Below are 16696 nucleotides of genomic sequence, written 5' to 3'. Positions count from 1 at the left end.
CTTAAGAGTACGATACTGAGTCGGTCTCCATTGTTAACCCAATCTAATTGAACCCCATTATTACATTAATAAGATGTTTTTCACCCTGTGAGCCCCACACTGAGAAACACGGCGCCCCCACTGCTGCTGCTGTGTGATGGGTCTTTTGCTACACAAGGCCCAGAGCATATCGCTCATCAGCCGGAGCCGTTGTACATTATGTTTCCGAGATGACACCTCAGACCTCCCACAACCCCTGGGTGAGATTTCCTCCCCTCTGCAGTGGCACTTTAATCTTTATTTCGTCATGTCCGTCCTCCCCGACCTCTAATATACTGTCTCATTTCGTCTTCGCCCATTTTCTGCTAATTCACCACCATCTGCCTTAGCATCTGTTTGAAGGGAGAAACAGGAGGGGAAAAAATCTTCACTTTGAGGGAAAAGTCTGCTCTTTCTTTCTTCCTCTCTTTCTTTCTTTCTTTCTTTCTTTCTTTCTTTTCTTTCTTCTTCTTCTTCTAACTTTGCTCATTGTGTCTTCCGCCGTCTTTGTCGGAGCCGAAGCCTCCGCCCCCTCTCTGTCTTCCTTTTTCGCATAAGCCTCCTCAAACCCTTTTTAAGTCTAATGCTACATGTAAACCTTGGACCTGCTTCCTCTCTTGTTCATGGAGGCCCCCCAAAGACGACAAAAAAAAAAAAGAGAGAGAGAGAGAGGGAGGTGGGGAGGGAGGGTAAGGGTGGGGGTCATATCCTTTCCATGTCCAACCGCTTAGTCAATAACCACTGTCAACAGGAGTGCACAAAAGATCAGAAAAGTGCAATTGTAATTTTCGGACAATGGCAGGGAGCTCTCATAAGGCTCGGCTGAAAAAGGGACACCACCTCCCCAGCGCCCCGCTCCCCGCCGCCTCCCCCCCCTCTCTCCTCTCCCCGGCTTCCTCCCTGTCCTCTTTGAGCGTCGCTGACAATAGGGAAGCCTGCTGCATTGCCGGGGAGAGCCACGGGATCACCTCAGTCAGCCTGCGGATTACAGACATTCTTTGGCAGGGCCAGTGTTGCTGCGGAGAGCCCGGGTCCTCGTGGGCCCTCTGAGGCTGCAGCACCGCCTCGGGCCCCCACCCCCCCCTTCCTCCACCTCCCTTCCTTTTTTGTATTGTGTTCACATGTTTGACAGACACAGAGCCCATAATAATCTCTTTCCCGCAGGGACCTGCACCATTTGTTTGGCAGACCCTACAAACAGTTTCAATCCCTTTTCTCCCTGCCTTGTCTTCACTGCTGTAGCCCATCGCCGTCATCTAATTAATGCAGCCTCCCTTTTCATCTCCACTTCCTGTTCATTGTCTGATCCTCTCCCCCCTCCTCTCTTAAGTCCCAGATTTAAAAGTCACTGCCTCCACTGGTTATCATACCATATTTGAGTGGCTGGGGATTAAAAAGGTGTCTTTTCTGTGGATTATGACTTTCTTACATATTCATTGTTTTACCATTACTTCCGTTAATATCCTCAGAAATGTAGTTAAAGAGGTCAGGATTTGTTTTAAACAGAGCAAAAAGGATTAGCCAGTTCATGCTTGTCTTTTATTTGAAGCAGCTTCATGTGATTTAATTTGCAGCTAATTGTGTACTTTCACATTGTTCATGAAATTAGCATTTTAATTAGGATATCCCGAGAGACGTAGTTATATTCTGCGACTATATGCCTGAAACAGAGGAGATATCTGTTACATAATGATATATTCAGGGCGATTACTAAGACAACAAGCTGCTAAAACGGCCAATTTTAAAGAAAAGTGTTCATGAAAGGGCAGGGCATGGATTAGAAAATATGCTCCCTGAGAGGTTTTTGACCAAATTATCTCAATATCGTTTTTTAATAATGTTTTATATATCCATTTAAGTGTTTAATTATATTTTACTTACATTTTGTCTCCCAACCAAAGAGCTTGATTTGAATTTATCAGAGCCTCATGGGCTTGAAACAGTCAATGTAAGTCTTTGTTATGTCTCAACCAGACTGTTCAACTTTCTGAAACTTGTCATGTGTAATTTGTGAGGAGTTATAGAATGTAAACTCCTCCACGGGTCATTAAAAACCTACATTTCCAACAACATGGAGGACACGTCTTCAGACCTTTAGCTATGATGCACAACAATTACCAGCGATCCATGCAGTAAGTCCAGGAAACATTAAGGAGTTCTTCACCATTAAAAAATGGTAACAGAAAGGAAATGTGAGCTAGTAGAAAAGGTATAAAAGTCTCTTTTATTGGGCTATTCAATTACAATTTCAATCGGGCCATTGTTAAAACCAGGAAATGTAGATTGGCAAGTCATTTTCAGCAGCCTATTTAAAACGGTTTTCATTGTCAGTTTTACATTTCAGGGTTGACGGAGCCGACTTGTGACTGTCGATAGCCAGATGTTTTGAAAAGCAGCTAAGTGTGGTCAGAAGTTGAAAGTGCGTCACATGAGAAAATGGGGATTTGTGAAAGACACCTGATCCGTACATCCTGTCCGATCCGAGCCGTGCAACATGCGCAACACTCAACAGAGATGAGAAGAAAGTGAGATGGCAACTCGTGAGCTCCATCAGTCATCAGCTTGTGTTATAGACTTTTAGACCGTACACTTACAGTACACTTTGCAGTCACCACATGTAATTTTAGTTTGAATTAAATTAAGAAGTTTTCCATTTACTCTCCCTCCTTTTTTTCACGCTTGGATCTTTTTGCTGTACTCTCTTAAAATACAACATGCTACAGATGCTGGCTGTTACCTTTAATGATACAAGCATCTCCATATGGAAGGATATACAGCAAGTCTACGCCACTATCGCAACCTATTTATGACCTCTCCCTCTGAGAAAAGAGAGATTTGAGGAGCTATAATTGGTTCTCCTCACATGTATTCTCCCCAGTGTGCGCCCCGCTCTCTCCACAGGGAGCACTTTGATGATAACTTGCTGCATTACACGCTAACTTTTCGACAATGGCTACACGCTCTGTCTTTATTGCCCCGACTCCTAATGGCTATCTTGAAGTGCTGCCTCTGGCAATCTGGTCGCAAATAAATAGAAGCTGACACAGTAATTTACTCAAATCTTCTCTACAGTTTTGCCCCATTCTCCCTCCAGAGATTACCCCTGTAACAACAATTATTTCAAATGTCATTGATTCCTGCCTGCGGGGCACAGACAAAATGAACATAAAGTCTTTTCACACGGCCAAAATTAAAATATTTAGGGTTTTCAAGAATAGAAACGGTCTCGTGAGGTGGACGACAAATGTAACCATGGCTTGGTTGTGTTTGTGTTCCGGATCAGACATAAAATCAGCTGTTTTCTTCACCAAATGACTATTAACCTTTATCTAATAGGGGCAATGGTTCTCATTTAGAGAGGAGACCCAGCGGAGGACGTATAATTCCCTTTCAGTGGAGTCTTGTCAGCTCAGAGCACTAAACAAGATGAACACATGGCCATAGTGCTGCTGTCTAGTTCAACAATCCCACCCTTGCACAAGACGCGCATTTATGGCTCCACCTGAGATCTTTAAAAAAATATGAATATCAAAATCTAGTATCTTTGTATTTAGAGCCTATGTTGCCATCCCTGTGTTTGCATGCTGTTTGTGCATGTGTGTATGTGCATGTGAGTAGCTGGGGGGGGGTCAGGAGAAACGTTTGTGGCTCATTTCCTTGTTTCATGTTGTTGTGCAAGCCACAGCTCAGTGGAGGGGATCTTAACATGTCACAGTGTCATGCCAGTGTCTCTGTCTGGTTCTACATGACCTCTTTCACCCTCTGCTCTCCTCTCCACGGACGCCGCTCGGCCAGACACACCAGATAATGTAATAAAGATATTTCTGCTCCAATAGGAAATAAAGAAAGGTGTCCTTGTGTGACCGACTGGTATTGAACTGCGGTCTTTTACTATGAACCTGAGCTAACCTGCGGAGCGTTAGTCTGTGAGTTTGTGGTCCAAGGTAAGGTACTGTACAACAAGGAAGTCAGTTCTAAACTAGGAAGCACTTCAGGGAAAAGTTGTGCAAATGTATGACAATATAAGTGTATCAAGTTAAAGCAGCAGCACCTATAGATTTAGATTTAGATTAAAATGCTTAAAATGGCACCTACTCTTTGGCACTTACTTTTACCCTCATTTAAAATTCCAGAATATATGAAAATGCACATATTTTTACTTTCACAGTTTTAACTGTGGCACACAAGATGTGTCCTACTTCATTATAGGGTCCATTCTTAGTGTTTGTGCACTGGAGGCTTTAGCTTTCCACATCAAACTTGTGTATGCTGAATACTGGACCAGGATTGGCGTCCAAACTTTTTGTGATGTCACAAAACGTGCTCGGTGACCCGCCTCTTAAAATTCAAATTAAATGAGCACAGAGAAAAATGTACACTTTCTCCAGATGACTGTGAAAACAGCCTTCTGGAGTCAAACTCTGCACATTTATCATTCAACACAGTCGAGCTCAAACATTCAACTGCACTAACGCAAAGAAAAACAAATTTTTGACAACGGGGGGGCTTTAAAGTAAAAGTACTGGTAGCTCAAATATTTATGGAATTAAATAGAAACATAATTATTTGTTGGAGCTGCTAACATCTCAAAGACATCTGAAATGTGACCCTGATTATTGTTTTTTTCATGAGATATAAGAAGCTGAAAAGGCTGGAAACCGCTGGTTTAATCTTTGATAATGTGTTACATAAATAAAAGCTTGTTATAGTAACTCGTAATTTAAGCTGTCAAATAAATGTGCTGCCGTAGAAAGAACAATACGTCCCTCTATAATGTAGTGGAGTGGAAGTACTTCAGTAGGTGTATTTAGTTACTTTCTATCAGTGGTTAATAATGTCACACCTACAAGAGTGATTGTATGAAAATGGCATTGAATCTCCTTCTCCATGCACCTTGGAAGTACTGTAGGTGAAGTGGTGGCAGACATCCCACCCGGGGAGAGTTAAAATTCCACAATCTAGAAGACTGACACATGGCGAGGATTTTATATGCTGAATTTACACTATATAGACTCAGTATATTTAATGTCACTGCTTTTAGGCCAACAAATAAATAAATGAATAGATAAAATAAAGAAAATAAAACTAATGAATTATATAAAATTATTTCTGGCAGTGTGAAGAAGGCACTGATGGTTTTAGATGTTCATTCTGAGAAATCAAACTTAAATCAATAAATCAGATATGAAAAATCCACGGGTGGGAAGACACAGAGTCATGACCTCAGCCTTTAAAAAATCTTAGCTACTCTCCTGTTTCAGGGCCTTTTAGATACAGTATGTACGTATGAAATTTTGTGAAGATTGGATGAATTTTGTAGCAACAAAAGCTAAAAATCTGTACAAACCACAATATCCAGTGAAACGTTGCTTCTGCTCCTCATTATTTAGGCATTGCGTACCAAAAATAAGAAGAAAGAAAGAAGAAAGAAATGCGACTCATCCCTTTGTCCATAAAATCACCAAATGTCAAAGGCATTTATGAGATATCCGAATAACTTCATTGACAAACAAACAAGGGAAACAATTAGCAGTCCAAATTTTGTATGTTAAACAAAACAGAAAATGCTTCACAATTTGATGAAGTGTCATTTGAAAGACCTACATTTACACCATCATCAACATCATCATGATCCTCTCTGGATGTCCTTTACTCAGCAGTGTGTATGGAGTGAATACATCCTGCTGTAACTCTATGATGCTGCGCTTTGTATTTATAGCTGTTGTCTATCAAACACTGAATTCGGCTGTGATGAGCCCCGAAGCAAACGCAGAACTGTCCCAGATTGCTCAATAGCCAGCTTCTGGCCCAGTTTGTTGATTGGTTAGCCTCTTTCACATAAATACTCACTCACACAGACAGACACACAAATGAGAATTGCACCCATGGGACACAATGATTCTATCATACTTTAGCTAAACATAGACTGGGAATTAGTTGACTGGATAATCAATTTGACAGAGTGCCTCAGCAATAAGTGAGTGAAATGCACAGACAGTGCATGTCGGATAAGCCTCTGTAAGTCTAACATTTGTCACACGGATCACACGTGTAATCTGCATGAAGACAGAGCCCGGAAAAGTTTGGGATTTTATTTATTGCGACCTTCGAAACAAACCTGAACGGGTCTAATATTTCTATTCTCACTGTTAATCCCTCAAGCTGTTCATCCAATTTTGCTTTGACTATCGACTATTTTGTTGTAAAATGTCCACGATGTAAAAAATGATCCCAATAAAACTTCTCAGAGGAATCAATGTATGTTAACAATACTGTATGTCTCCTAGTAGTGGTCTATAATGTATAAGCCAATTATTATTTTTTGGAGAAAGAAATCTCTGGGCGTCATGTCAGCATTTTAACAGAAAAAACATATAAGCACTAAACACCTCTAAAAGTAAATGACTTCTGAATAATTACTACCTATAACCTCTGCTCTCAAGGGAGCAATTTAGAGAGCCCAGATGGCCACCAGAATAGGATTTAGGTGACAAATTGACAACATTACTCACACAGGGATTATCAATTACCTAAATATCAATGTCTGTGAAATCTCACTGAAAAGGAGGAAGGTGTCTTGGAGGAGGTGTCACTGACCAAAGTATACTGACTGCAAGACGGGACATTTTAAGATAATTATCTTTCAGCAACCTAACAGATCACAGTATTCACAGTGGCATTATGGCAGTGTAGCAGTCAGTTTATCGCATTGTGAGTTTCTATATGTGGTGGGACCCCCAATTTTACGAGTACAGGTATACCATATGGTGGCATCACGCTTGTTTACAAATATCAAGAGCAGGTTTCAATTATATAATGTGAACAGTGAGTATATAAACAATTCAAGAAGCCTCGTGGATGAGAGGTGAAATGTCTTCAAGAAACTTAAACAAGTGTAGTTGCCTACGATATAGCCCTTAGAATTACCATGGCCTGGATGACTGAGAACCTTCATCAACATATATAAACAATTGTTTTAAACTTGATGACAACTTGGCAGTCAGAGAAATTATAATCTTGGATACATCTCTGTCTTATGGCTTTTATTTTGAGCTTTATTTAAAAGGGATTTGGGCCATGGGCCACGTATGACTACAGAGCATTAAATAGTTATCTGAACTTTGATCTCAAACTAAACAAAAAGGTACAATCACACTACTGGAAATCTAATAGACTAGTGGAATAAGCATTTGGAGAGGGAGAAAAAAAAGTTATAGCTGTCAAAGCCATTAGCAGAATTGATTTTGATTATCATTATCTAATACAGATTGGCTTAATGGGTGGACTACAACAATAAAACAAAACAAAAAACCCTCATCACACTAGGTAATCTAAATATCACTATGAAAAATACATGTGGCACATCATGAATTTAAGAACAATTGTGTCAAAATAATCCCCCTGTGCTCCTAAAAACAATATTGCTGTCACTTGTATTCATGTGTGTGCAGTTGTGATTGACCTTGATGGACAGCTGTGGAGGATGACGAATGTCCCGCCTACAACCCACCTGATTGGACTAGCCCCCCTTCCTGCTAACCAATCCAAAGCAACGTTACAGAGGAGGTACGCACGCACGTACGCAACGTCAAGTACGCACAGCAGCTGCGGTAAATAGCTGGTGAGTGTATATTGATATTAGCTTGAAAAATGTAACGTAGCTATCTAAAACAGATCTGTTTACTTAGAAAAATGCATAAACAGCGACTGTATTTATAACTACCACCAAATTATGGAGTGGCTGCTACTTTTAGCCGTTATTGGTGAAGCTAACGTTAGCCTAAAATCGTTAGCTATTTAGGTGAACTAGTTAGCTAGCAAACGTTATGACCTGCCCCCCTGCTCTGAGCTCTCACAAGTCAGGTATGTAGATGGTGTATACTGCATGCATTTGCACTGTTTGGATTATTTAGTTAAAGCACTGAAAAGGCGTGCAACACATTAGAAATATTACATTTTATTTCAAATAGCAAAATGAAATCTCTTTGTTGAAATTTAGGTGATGATAACTTGTTGGTCAAATAAGAACCAATACATGTTTACTTATTAAATCCTATCTCTGTGAAACAAAATATCTAACTTTTATGAAGACTGTTGCAAGGGTGTTGATTTAACTTTGTAGTACGTTTGGAGCCCATCTGCTTGCGAAGGTGTATGAATCTGTCAGTGCTTTCACTTCATGAGAAGAAGCAATTTCACACACATGAATATTAACCTGTGTAAACATTATTTATTTATCCACAAAATATAAATGTGTTTGTTGAAGCTATACATCCACCTAAGAGATGAACCAGACATATAAATGTAGTCTGAAATACTGTAGGTAAGAAGCCAATAGATGTATTGTTTGTATGCTTTCTTTACTCCAACGTCTTGATTATATTTAGTCGGCAGGTTTTACGCGAAACCTTTCACCTCACATGTTATTAATTTTCCATCAGATCTGTAAAGTTTGGATGCATGTGATTAAGAAGTCAGGCAATGTAAATGAAACGTTTCAGTAAGTTTCCATGACAGTGATATATACTACATAGATCATCTTCACTTATTTTGACTTGCTAATTAATCAACATTATTTATTCGGGGGGGGAAAAAAGCAAACTTTGTAATTAGCGAATGACTTGATCTGTTGCGGCAGACTCAGCAAGAATTAGGAACTTTGAATTTGATCTGGAAGTCTAAAGAACTCATTAGCATTATGATTTAGTAAATGCTACATGAAGTCAGGCAAAAACAGTGCTGCTAATGCTTGACGTGCGGATGATTATATTAGTCAGTAAATTAACAGACAAATTAATCTCTGGACAAATAATTCAATAATGTGTGGTGTATAAACACAGGGAGAAGTCAGGAGACTAATGTTTACATTCAGTAATTACTGATTCAATAGACGCACTGTCTGCCACTAGATAGCTTTATTGTATGTTTTGGTGACATTAGATTTAATACAACTATGAACTTATACTGACAGTCACTCATTACTTTCTGTTTGACTGGATAAAACAAACAATTAAGGCGGCTTTTCATAAGACACAATAGATGCAGTACTACTTAGGACTGAATACATGTTTCCCTTGTGGATGAGGCTCAAAGACAGAAATCTGGTCTCGTTTTCGAGCTGGACCGGAGCTTTGTAGCAGGCAGTGAGTGAGCACATTAATCTAATGCATCAGCAGGTCCACATTTGTTTTAATGCAAACTGAAGAGAAGAAACGCACTGCATCTCAAGGGAGAAGAAGCTTAAAATTTCAGTCTAATGATAATAGATGATAATGTTAATGAGTTGTCCAAACATAACAAATGGAATGAATTACTGCCTTAGAACCAAGTCTGTTTCATTAAAATACAATAAAAAGGAAAGATTAGTTTTATATGGGAAATAACTTTCCTCTTTTGCGTTATTGATGAGACTAAGCGGAACATATCAAGGTTGGCTTGAGCCTCTGGTCAGTATTGATAACATATTGCTACTGTATAGTGTAGCCATTTTTCTCGACTGTTGTGTGACATTAAGCTAAATCGAATAATATCGTGACTGCTGACCCCTCAATAGGCAACATGAGTCAACACCGGTCGAAGTATTAAGCTGAGTTTCAATGACAATCGTGTCTTTTTGGGAGGCAAGATTACCTAAAGTGAGAACCCATGCCCATTTGAACGCAAGAGGTGACCAGAACTACACACTTCCATCTGTCTTGATGATCTTATTCCCCAAGTAATGTTCTTCCACTTTAATCAATTTTGTGGCAGGCCTGTGTTCATAGTAGTCAGGAACACTGGGATTATGTGCTGAGGCTACTCTCTCTCTCTCTGAGACGACCTTGTCTGTGTAACAGTACTGTTAGCCCTCGGCCTCGAGCAGTCAAACACACACTCAATCACCCCTGTAACCCTTGCAGTCAACAGCAGACTGTCGCAGGCCGTTTGCTACAATCTCAATTTGTATTTCATCTCAGACTGTGATGACTTGACAGAGAAAAATAAGAGGATTTGTCTTGATCTTCAACTCTCCCTTGAGGAAGTAAGTCCTCACCTTGAAGTTTAGAAACTGCATGACTGCCTGCTTTCGATCAAACACGTCCATTCATCCATTACAATTTTACAAACAAAGTGCATTTAGACTGTTTGAGAAAAAATATGCACAGTCATTTGAATTATATGGAACCTATTTTGTTTTCTCTAAAGTTGAAACATCAGGAATTCAGTGTTTTTAGATGTATTGTGCACACTTTACAGTAGACATGTTTTCAGATAAAAGATAAAGATGATAAAAGTATTTGCTGATAGGGTTGCTTATGTATGTTACTTTGACATTTTCTGGAATATAACTTTCATAGTATTTTGCCTGGACTAGTTGGTACTGTACATGTCTTCACCGCAGTCTTACATAAGTTCAACTTAAAAGTCATACTGTCTTGCCGAGAGCTTAAAAATGAATGTGTACATAGTCAGAAAGAATACTTTAATGGAAAAATGCAAATTAAAACTGTGCATAGCAAAATAAATCTCTATGATTTGGATACAGAGGTGACATCTCCAGATTGCTTGTTTTGGCTGACAAAGAGTCCAAAGCTCAAAGATATTCAGTTTCTCACTTTTTTGAACATTGTGAGTCTGGACATTTTCATTCATTTCTCAGGAAATAATGCATGGATCTTGATGAAAAAAATCAAGTGTGTTTGGGCGGCTGGTATCTATGAGGGAGTACAATTTGATGTGGATCCTGTATCTGGCGAGCCTTAATTATGGTTTAAGCATTTATGGGAGGTTTAAAATTTTGAGTGATACAGAATGATCATGTTTGATATTAGATTAGGCTTCATTGAATTGAAGGGGACTGCTGTGCCTTGGTGGAGCCATTCTAGTTCAAATCAGTGTTGACTTTTTAGTATGACTGCACTTAGGTTTAGAGCTGCAACAATGAGTTAATTTATCCATTAGTTGAAATTAATTGCCAACAATTTTGATAATCCATTAATCATTCCAGTAAGTTCTCAAGCAAAAATGTCAAAGATTTGCTGATTCCAGTTTCTTAAATCGAAGAAGTTTGTCATTTGTTATAGTAAATGAGGTCATGTTTTTTAAATGTTGGTTGGACAACAAAACCAATTTGAAGACATCACATCTCTGGGAAATTGTCATGATTGTGACATTTTATAGACTTGACGATTAACCGATTACTTTTGAAAGTAAAGGCAGATCAATCAATAATGAAAAGATGTTGCTAGTATCAGCCCTACTTAGCTTTAGATTTTACCAAAACCATAGCAGCATCGTAAATGGTAGAGCAGTCCTCTGCCAAGCCTGCATCAGTAAACACTGCAAACCTCTAACGGTGATGCACTGTAATGGTTCGGTCTTGAGCCTGGCCAGAACATCGCATGAGGTGCTAAACAGCAACTGGCTATAAATATAAGTGGTGAGCACTGCCAGTTGCACTCTTGTGGCTGAAATGAGCCCGATGATGGGAGCTTGAGAAAGAAAGGGGGATATCAGTGGTCACTAAATCATTCTGTAATCAGCTCTCTATGCAGGATCATCCATGCATGTTCAACGCCCCATTCTGGAAGGCTCCAGCAACAGAATGCTCCAGCTGACCCCATCTGTACCCCATCTCGTTTTGCATTATCCCGAACCCATAAAAGTCCCATGCAGCACAAAAGAGTTAATGATTCCCTTTGTTTTGTTGCGGGGAACAGAACCAAAGCAAATGACAACAACAAATCCATCAAACTTAGCAGCAGTGAGCACATCAGCAGTTTTTGCCAGCCCACCAGAGGCCTAAAATGCACATATTGCATGCTGGCCCCCCAAGCAGCAGGCGGCCCTGGGACTCGCCAGCCCCTTGGTGGCCAGAGAGGACTTGATAAATGACTGGAGCAAACTTCTCTGTCACCAGTGAGGGAGGAGTCCCCCACAGTAAGCTACATCATCCTAACAGCATTATTCTTTTCATGCCCGTTGTCGATACAGCGTCCTGTGATTGGCGTCACGCTTTGCACAGGTTAATTGGAATCCTGAACTGGAAAACAGCGGGGGAAAAGTGCAAATATCGTCGCCCAGAGAATCACCATATGAAGACCATGAATAAGTCTGTCGATTCGGATCCGTTGCAAAGACATGAAATGTTAACAATGTCGGAGTACAGATTGTACAGATTGTTAACAATGATTCCTGAAAAATATTTAATCAGGAGCAAGTTTCTACATTTTATATTTGTATTTTCTAAAGAGCTGTTAATTGAAAGTACCTTATAACGAAACCAACAATTGCTGAGCTCCAACAGATTTTCCATTCTTGAGTTTTGAATTTATTGAGACAAAAGGTCTCATTTAACATGAAAGCAACATTTATCAGAGTACATGGGGATGCTGTTGAGCTTCCTTTACAAGATGCAGTGTACTAGTCAGGTCCATTACTGGATTGGAAAAAGGTAACTCAATCACTGCATGTCTCCGGCTATATAACAAGCATATACTCAGACCAGAGGGCACCCTTATGTTCAGTGACCTATGGCATGAACACGACAAGAGCAACACCTTGATAAAGTAGCTTAACATGATGGAAAACCACGGTGAGATCGACACTTGGCACCTTAAACATTAGCTTCTGACTTTCATCAAGTTTAACTCACTCAGTAAATGTAGAAGTAAATGTGAATCAAGGTGTGTTTGACTTGATTCTTTAGCCACTCGTCAAGATGTGGGACAAGTGCAGGGCCATTACACTAGAATGGACAGCTTTCCTCATCAGGGTAAATAGGAGACAATGTCAGATGGCCTTATTGATAAGTTAATGAGGCACAAAACACTTCGTAGAAGACCCATCCACCACCCACCCCACAACCATCTCCTCAAAACATTGATTTACACATTATTCACATTGCAGTGTTTACATTGCAGAAATAGTCTAGGTAATTAAACCTCTTGTCCACGAGAACAAGTGACTTAACCATTTCCTTTACTCTTGATCCACAATTATCCTACATGGTCTCGCTGACATATGTTTGCTGTATTGTGTCATCAAACGGACGAGCGGCATAGAAATCCCTAATGAGAGCCGAAATACTTGTTTCATGTTTGAGCAGTAATGGAAATTACTTTTCCTTTTGGAACAGGCGCGCAAGAATCGCAAGAATCACCGAGACAGCAGATCAAGAGTAAAATGAAGTATGCAAATGTAATCATATTTATCAGAGAATGCTTATGGCAGAAAGCTATTAATTTCTCCTCTGCTTCTTGACACTTTAACATATGCATCACCTGCTTCTCGCAAATGATTATTTTTGTGTTTTCCATCTCCGTTGACAGAGCATTATTTTCTTTTCCATTGCGTCTTGTTATTTTTCTAAACTTTCTCTGTCTGAAGAGTGTAATGGCCTCTGATTGAAATTTCATTCAGAAAGACTAAGTGAAATACATGTTGTGTATTTAATGGGAAAAATAATTGCACGTCAGATGAAACAAAGCATGACGCATAGTAACCAGGAAGAGTGACTGAAAACACAAGTCAGCAAAGAGGTCAGGCCGTTCACTCTCTCATTTGCTGCAATTACTCGCTACACTCTTTTATTTACTCATTCCATCACTCTCTCACCTGACTCATCTATCGCTTACTCACTCGTTCACTCACTGTTTGGGGCTTTATTTAAGACAGTTCAAGATATGATACAGTAAAACGGTGCTTTATAACTGTTGGAATATGAGTTTTTTTCCAAATGCAGATATTTTAGTTGTGAGGAGGTTCAAGTTTAAACACATCACCTTTTTAAATATATGTATAAATGTCAATCTCTTCTAGACGAATACTAGCAATAGATTACTCTGATCAGATTCAGGCCTGTCCCGATGAATACGTTATCGACTAGATATAAGTACATGACCTCCTTCTTTTTTGCTGATCTCAATACTGCCCGTTAGCTTGCAATTTTTGTGAACAGATCCCAAGAGTCAATTTTATTTATTGTTCTGGTTGTGTAGTTTATTTTATTTACGAGGAATTTAAAGCTTGTTGCTCTTTGAAAGGGTGTACTTTTGTTATTATGCTATTTTATTATTATATCAGTGGCATAATGACAATTATATATAATTATATAATATTGCAATTATTTCTGGTACAATATATCGTCCAAAGATATTAGAACAAGTAGAACAGTCTTGTAAGTTCAGAAAATTACATAATTCTACTGTAATGCAGCCTTTACAAGACGATATACTAGTATTGTCTCATATCACGATAATGATATAATATCCTTATGTCGCCTAGCCCTACTTTACTGCATATGTAAACATGGGAGCTGATTGCGTCCTTGACAGAACGTTACTACAATAAAACAATTAAAAGTGACACGATAATTTGGACACTACCATAATGATAAAGTCGCTCCATGGTACAGGATCCTCATAAGAATGAAAATAGTGCCATAAATCCTCATTAGGATTGTTACACTAATAATAATGTCTAGTTGTTGGCAGATCTTCTATACTACAATAAAAAATGAAAGCTTTTCTTATTGATAAGCAGAGTTCTCCTCCTCAGTCATGAAGGTGACCTCTGCAGAATCGTGAAACCCACTGACAGACAGAGAGCTCCTGTGCTCCCTCTCTCTCTCGCTCTCCTTCTCTCTCTCTTGAGATGCACAGTTGCTGCATTTGGATGAATAAAAAGCAACACTTCCTGTAAAGACTGCCTGTGTGACTACTGTACAGGAGTGCTATTTCAATTCATCCCTGGAGCAGCCCACAGGAATTGAGCCCATATTGAGCTCACTCCTGGGCTCCGAGAGTGGTCAGGAAGATTGATTCCAGGGCTAGATCACCGCTCACTGAAGACTGAAGTGCAGTCTGGTTTGCGCTCGTGCATCACATGACCTTGTAGGTTTGATAAGAATAAACAAAATATTATATAAATATAATATGAAGATGGAATAATGTCAGCTGTCTTCCTCGGGCATTCAAAGTTCTGGTCATTCATAATTATTGCCTATCATCATAGAACAGCAGGCTATCATATCTTCACTATCTATAGCGTAATGACCTGTGGGTTATTGCAGGGACAGTATGGTGGTGATCACTGCATCTGCCAAAGTGCCTCTAACCTTTTGAGTATCACTTATAATTAGCGGGGAGAAGACATGCAAAAAATACCAGATGGTAACATTATTTGATAGTCTCCCAAAATGACGACCACGGTCCTTTAATTCTTGTCTGATAGTTTTAATCAAAACGGCTTGTCAAAACGACAATTTACGCTAAATTGATGCTATGCATGATGCTATTAATACAATGTCACTGACATTCCTATTAATTACCCTGACTAGTTGATATCACACACATCTTCATTATCGACATAAAGATTAAGATTGCCTTAACTGTTAGAGGACTGGAGGAACCCGACGTGATGCATTATTCTAATATCCATTCAATATGAATATTAGCTCATTTTTAGGCCAGCACAAGTCATAAATGATGTGCCCTACCTGCCGAGGCTGTGTTTTCTTGTTCTCTTTTTTTTTCTGTTTCTTGCTCTGTGACCTGAGAAATGGCACAAACAATGACAAGCCTGACAGGGAATATTGTGGACAAAACAAGCCTCTGTTTGGCTAACCAACCAGCAAATATGTCAGATGATGCAGTTTGTTCACTTCACACCGCAGCGTGTCGCACAAACGATCAAGCTGAGCAAATTATTTGGATCTACCATTGAAAATCTACACATTTTGTCAGTATTTCAGTAGCGGTGCTTTCACAATACAGTTCACTGTCAACTGAACTGTAGAGAAAATGCATGCCAAAAAATACCACACCTTTCTCATTTCATTTTGGCAGTCATATTGGATTTGTAACAAAGAATACAGAGTCAACTGTCCATACACTGAAAAAAAGCAGTTACCAAAACATAACCAAGGCGCCCACAGGCTACTCTGTTATTAGGATATTAATAGGGATGCACGATATGGATTTTTTTCAGCTGATACATATAACCGATAATTATCTACTTCGCATGGTGGATACCCATAAGATAACCGATATTATCACATTTTTCATTTTTTTAAAAGTTCCCAACCTTTAAGCAAAATCACAACCCCTGAATTATCATAAGGATTGTATAGAATCTCTATAATAACCTATATTTTAAGTGTCTGTCAAAATAAGTTTTGTACAACACAACATCAAGAATCCATTAAAACAAAAAGAAAATGCTCAATATATTTTTTGACATACTTTGTAAGCAGAGCTAAAGCATGGCTGAACATACTTCACCACTATTGATCAAATATATCAAAAAATTGTTTGTTAGCTTGCAGTGTGTTGTATGAGGCCCAGGTTGCGGTAAGTGAACAGTTCAGTCAGGTCTGTCTGGTTCATCTGTTTTTTCCTGTGACAGGGTAGTCATCTTCATTCCCTTTGTCCTTACTTTGGAGCAGGAGGTAATATATAAAGGTCTGCGCTCACATGAGGTGTCTCCCTCACCTCTCCACTTGTCCTCCTGGACTGAGTAATGTCTGAAGCCTCAGTCTTGGCTTGATATGATGAGTTATATCCTGAATTCAGAGAAGTGGACATTTCATTTTTTTTGTAATGTAGACATTTTATGATGCGGTCATGTATGATTCCATCCCATTGGCTTTCGAGGTTTTATTGTCAGATAGGAACTGTGGCACATTATGAGCTTAGGC

General features: G+C 39.3%; 1 protein-coding gene across 3 annotated transcripts in view; it reads left to right on the top strand.

Moving 5' to 3' along the window:
- The first annotated feature begins 7557 nt into the window (after nt 1–7557).
- LOC311250256 (uncharacterized protein) overlaps nt 7558–16696 on the top strand; it is a 67208-nt gene continuing 58069 nt past the window's right edge. For 2 of the 3 annotated variants that reach the window (XM_084341847.1, XM_084341846.1), the window contains exon 1: nt 7650–7881. In XM_084341847.1, coding sequence (XP_084197973.1) covers nt 7845–7881 — 37 coding nt within the window. In that variant the 5' untranslated portion in view covers nt 7650–7844. The other variant, XR_014621250.1, reaches the window with a different exon arrangement.

The sequence above is a fragment of the Pagrus pagrus genome (assembly GCF_965226575.1).
Source record: "Pagrus pagrus genome assembly, chromosome: 21".
Taxonomy (NCBI): Eukaryota; Metazoa; Chordata; class Actinopteri; order Spariformes; family Sparidae; genus Pagrus; species Pagrus pagrus.
The sequence above is the reverse complement of the archived record's forward strand: the minus strand, read 5'-3'. Positions and strand labels throughout refer to the sequence as shown.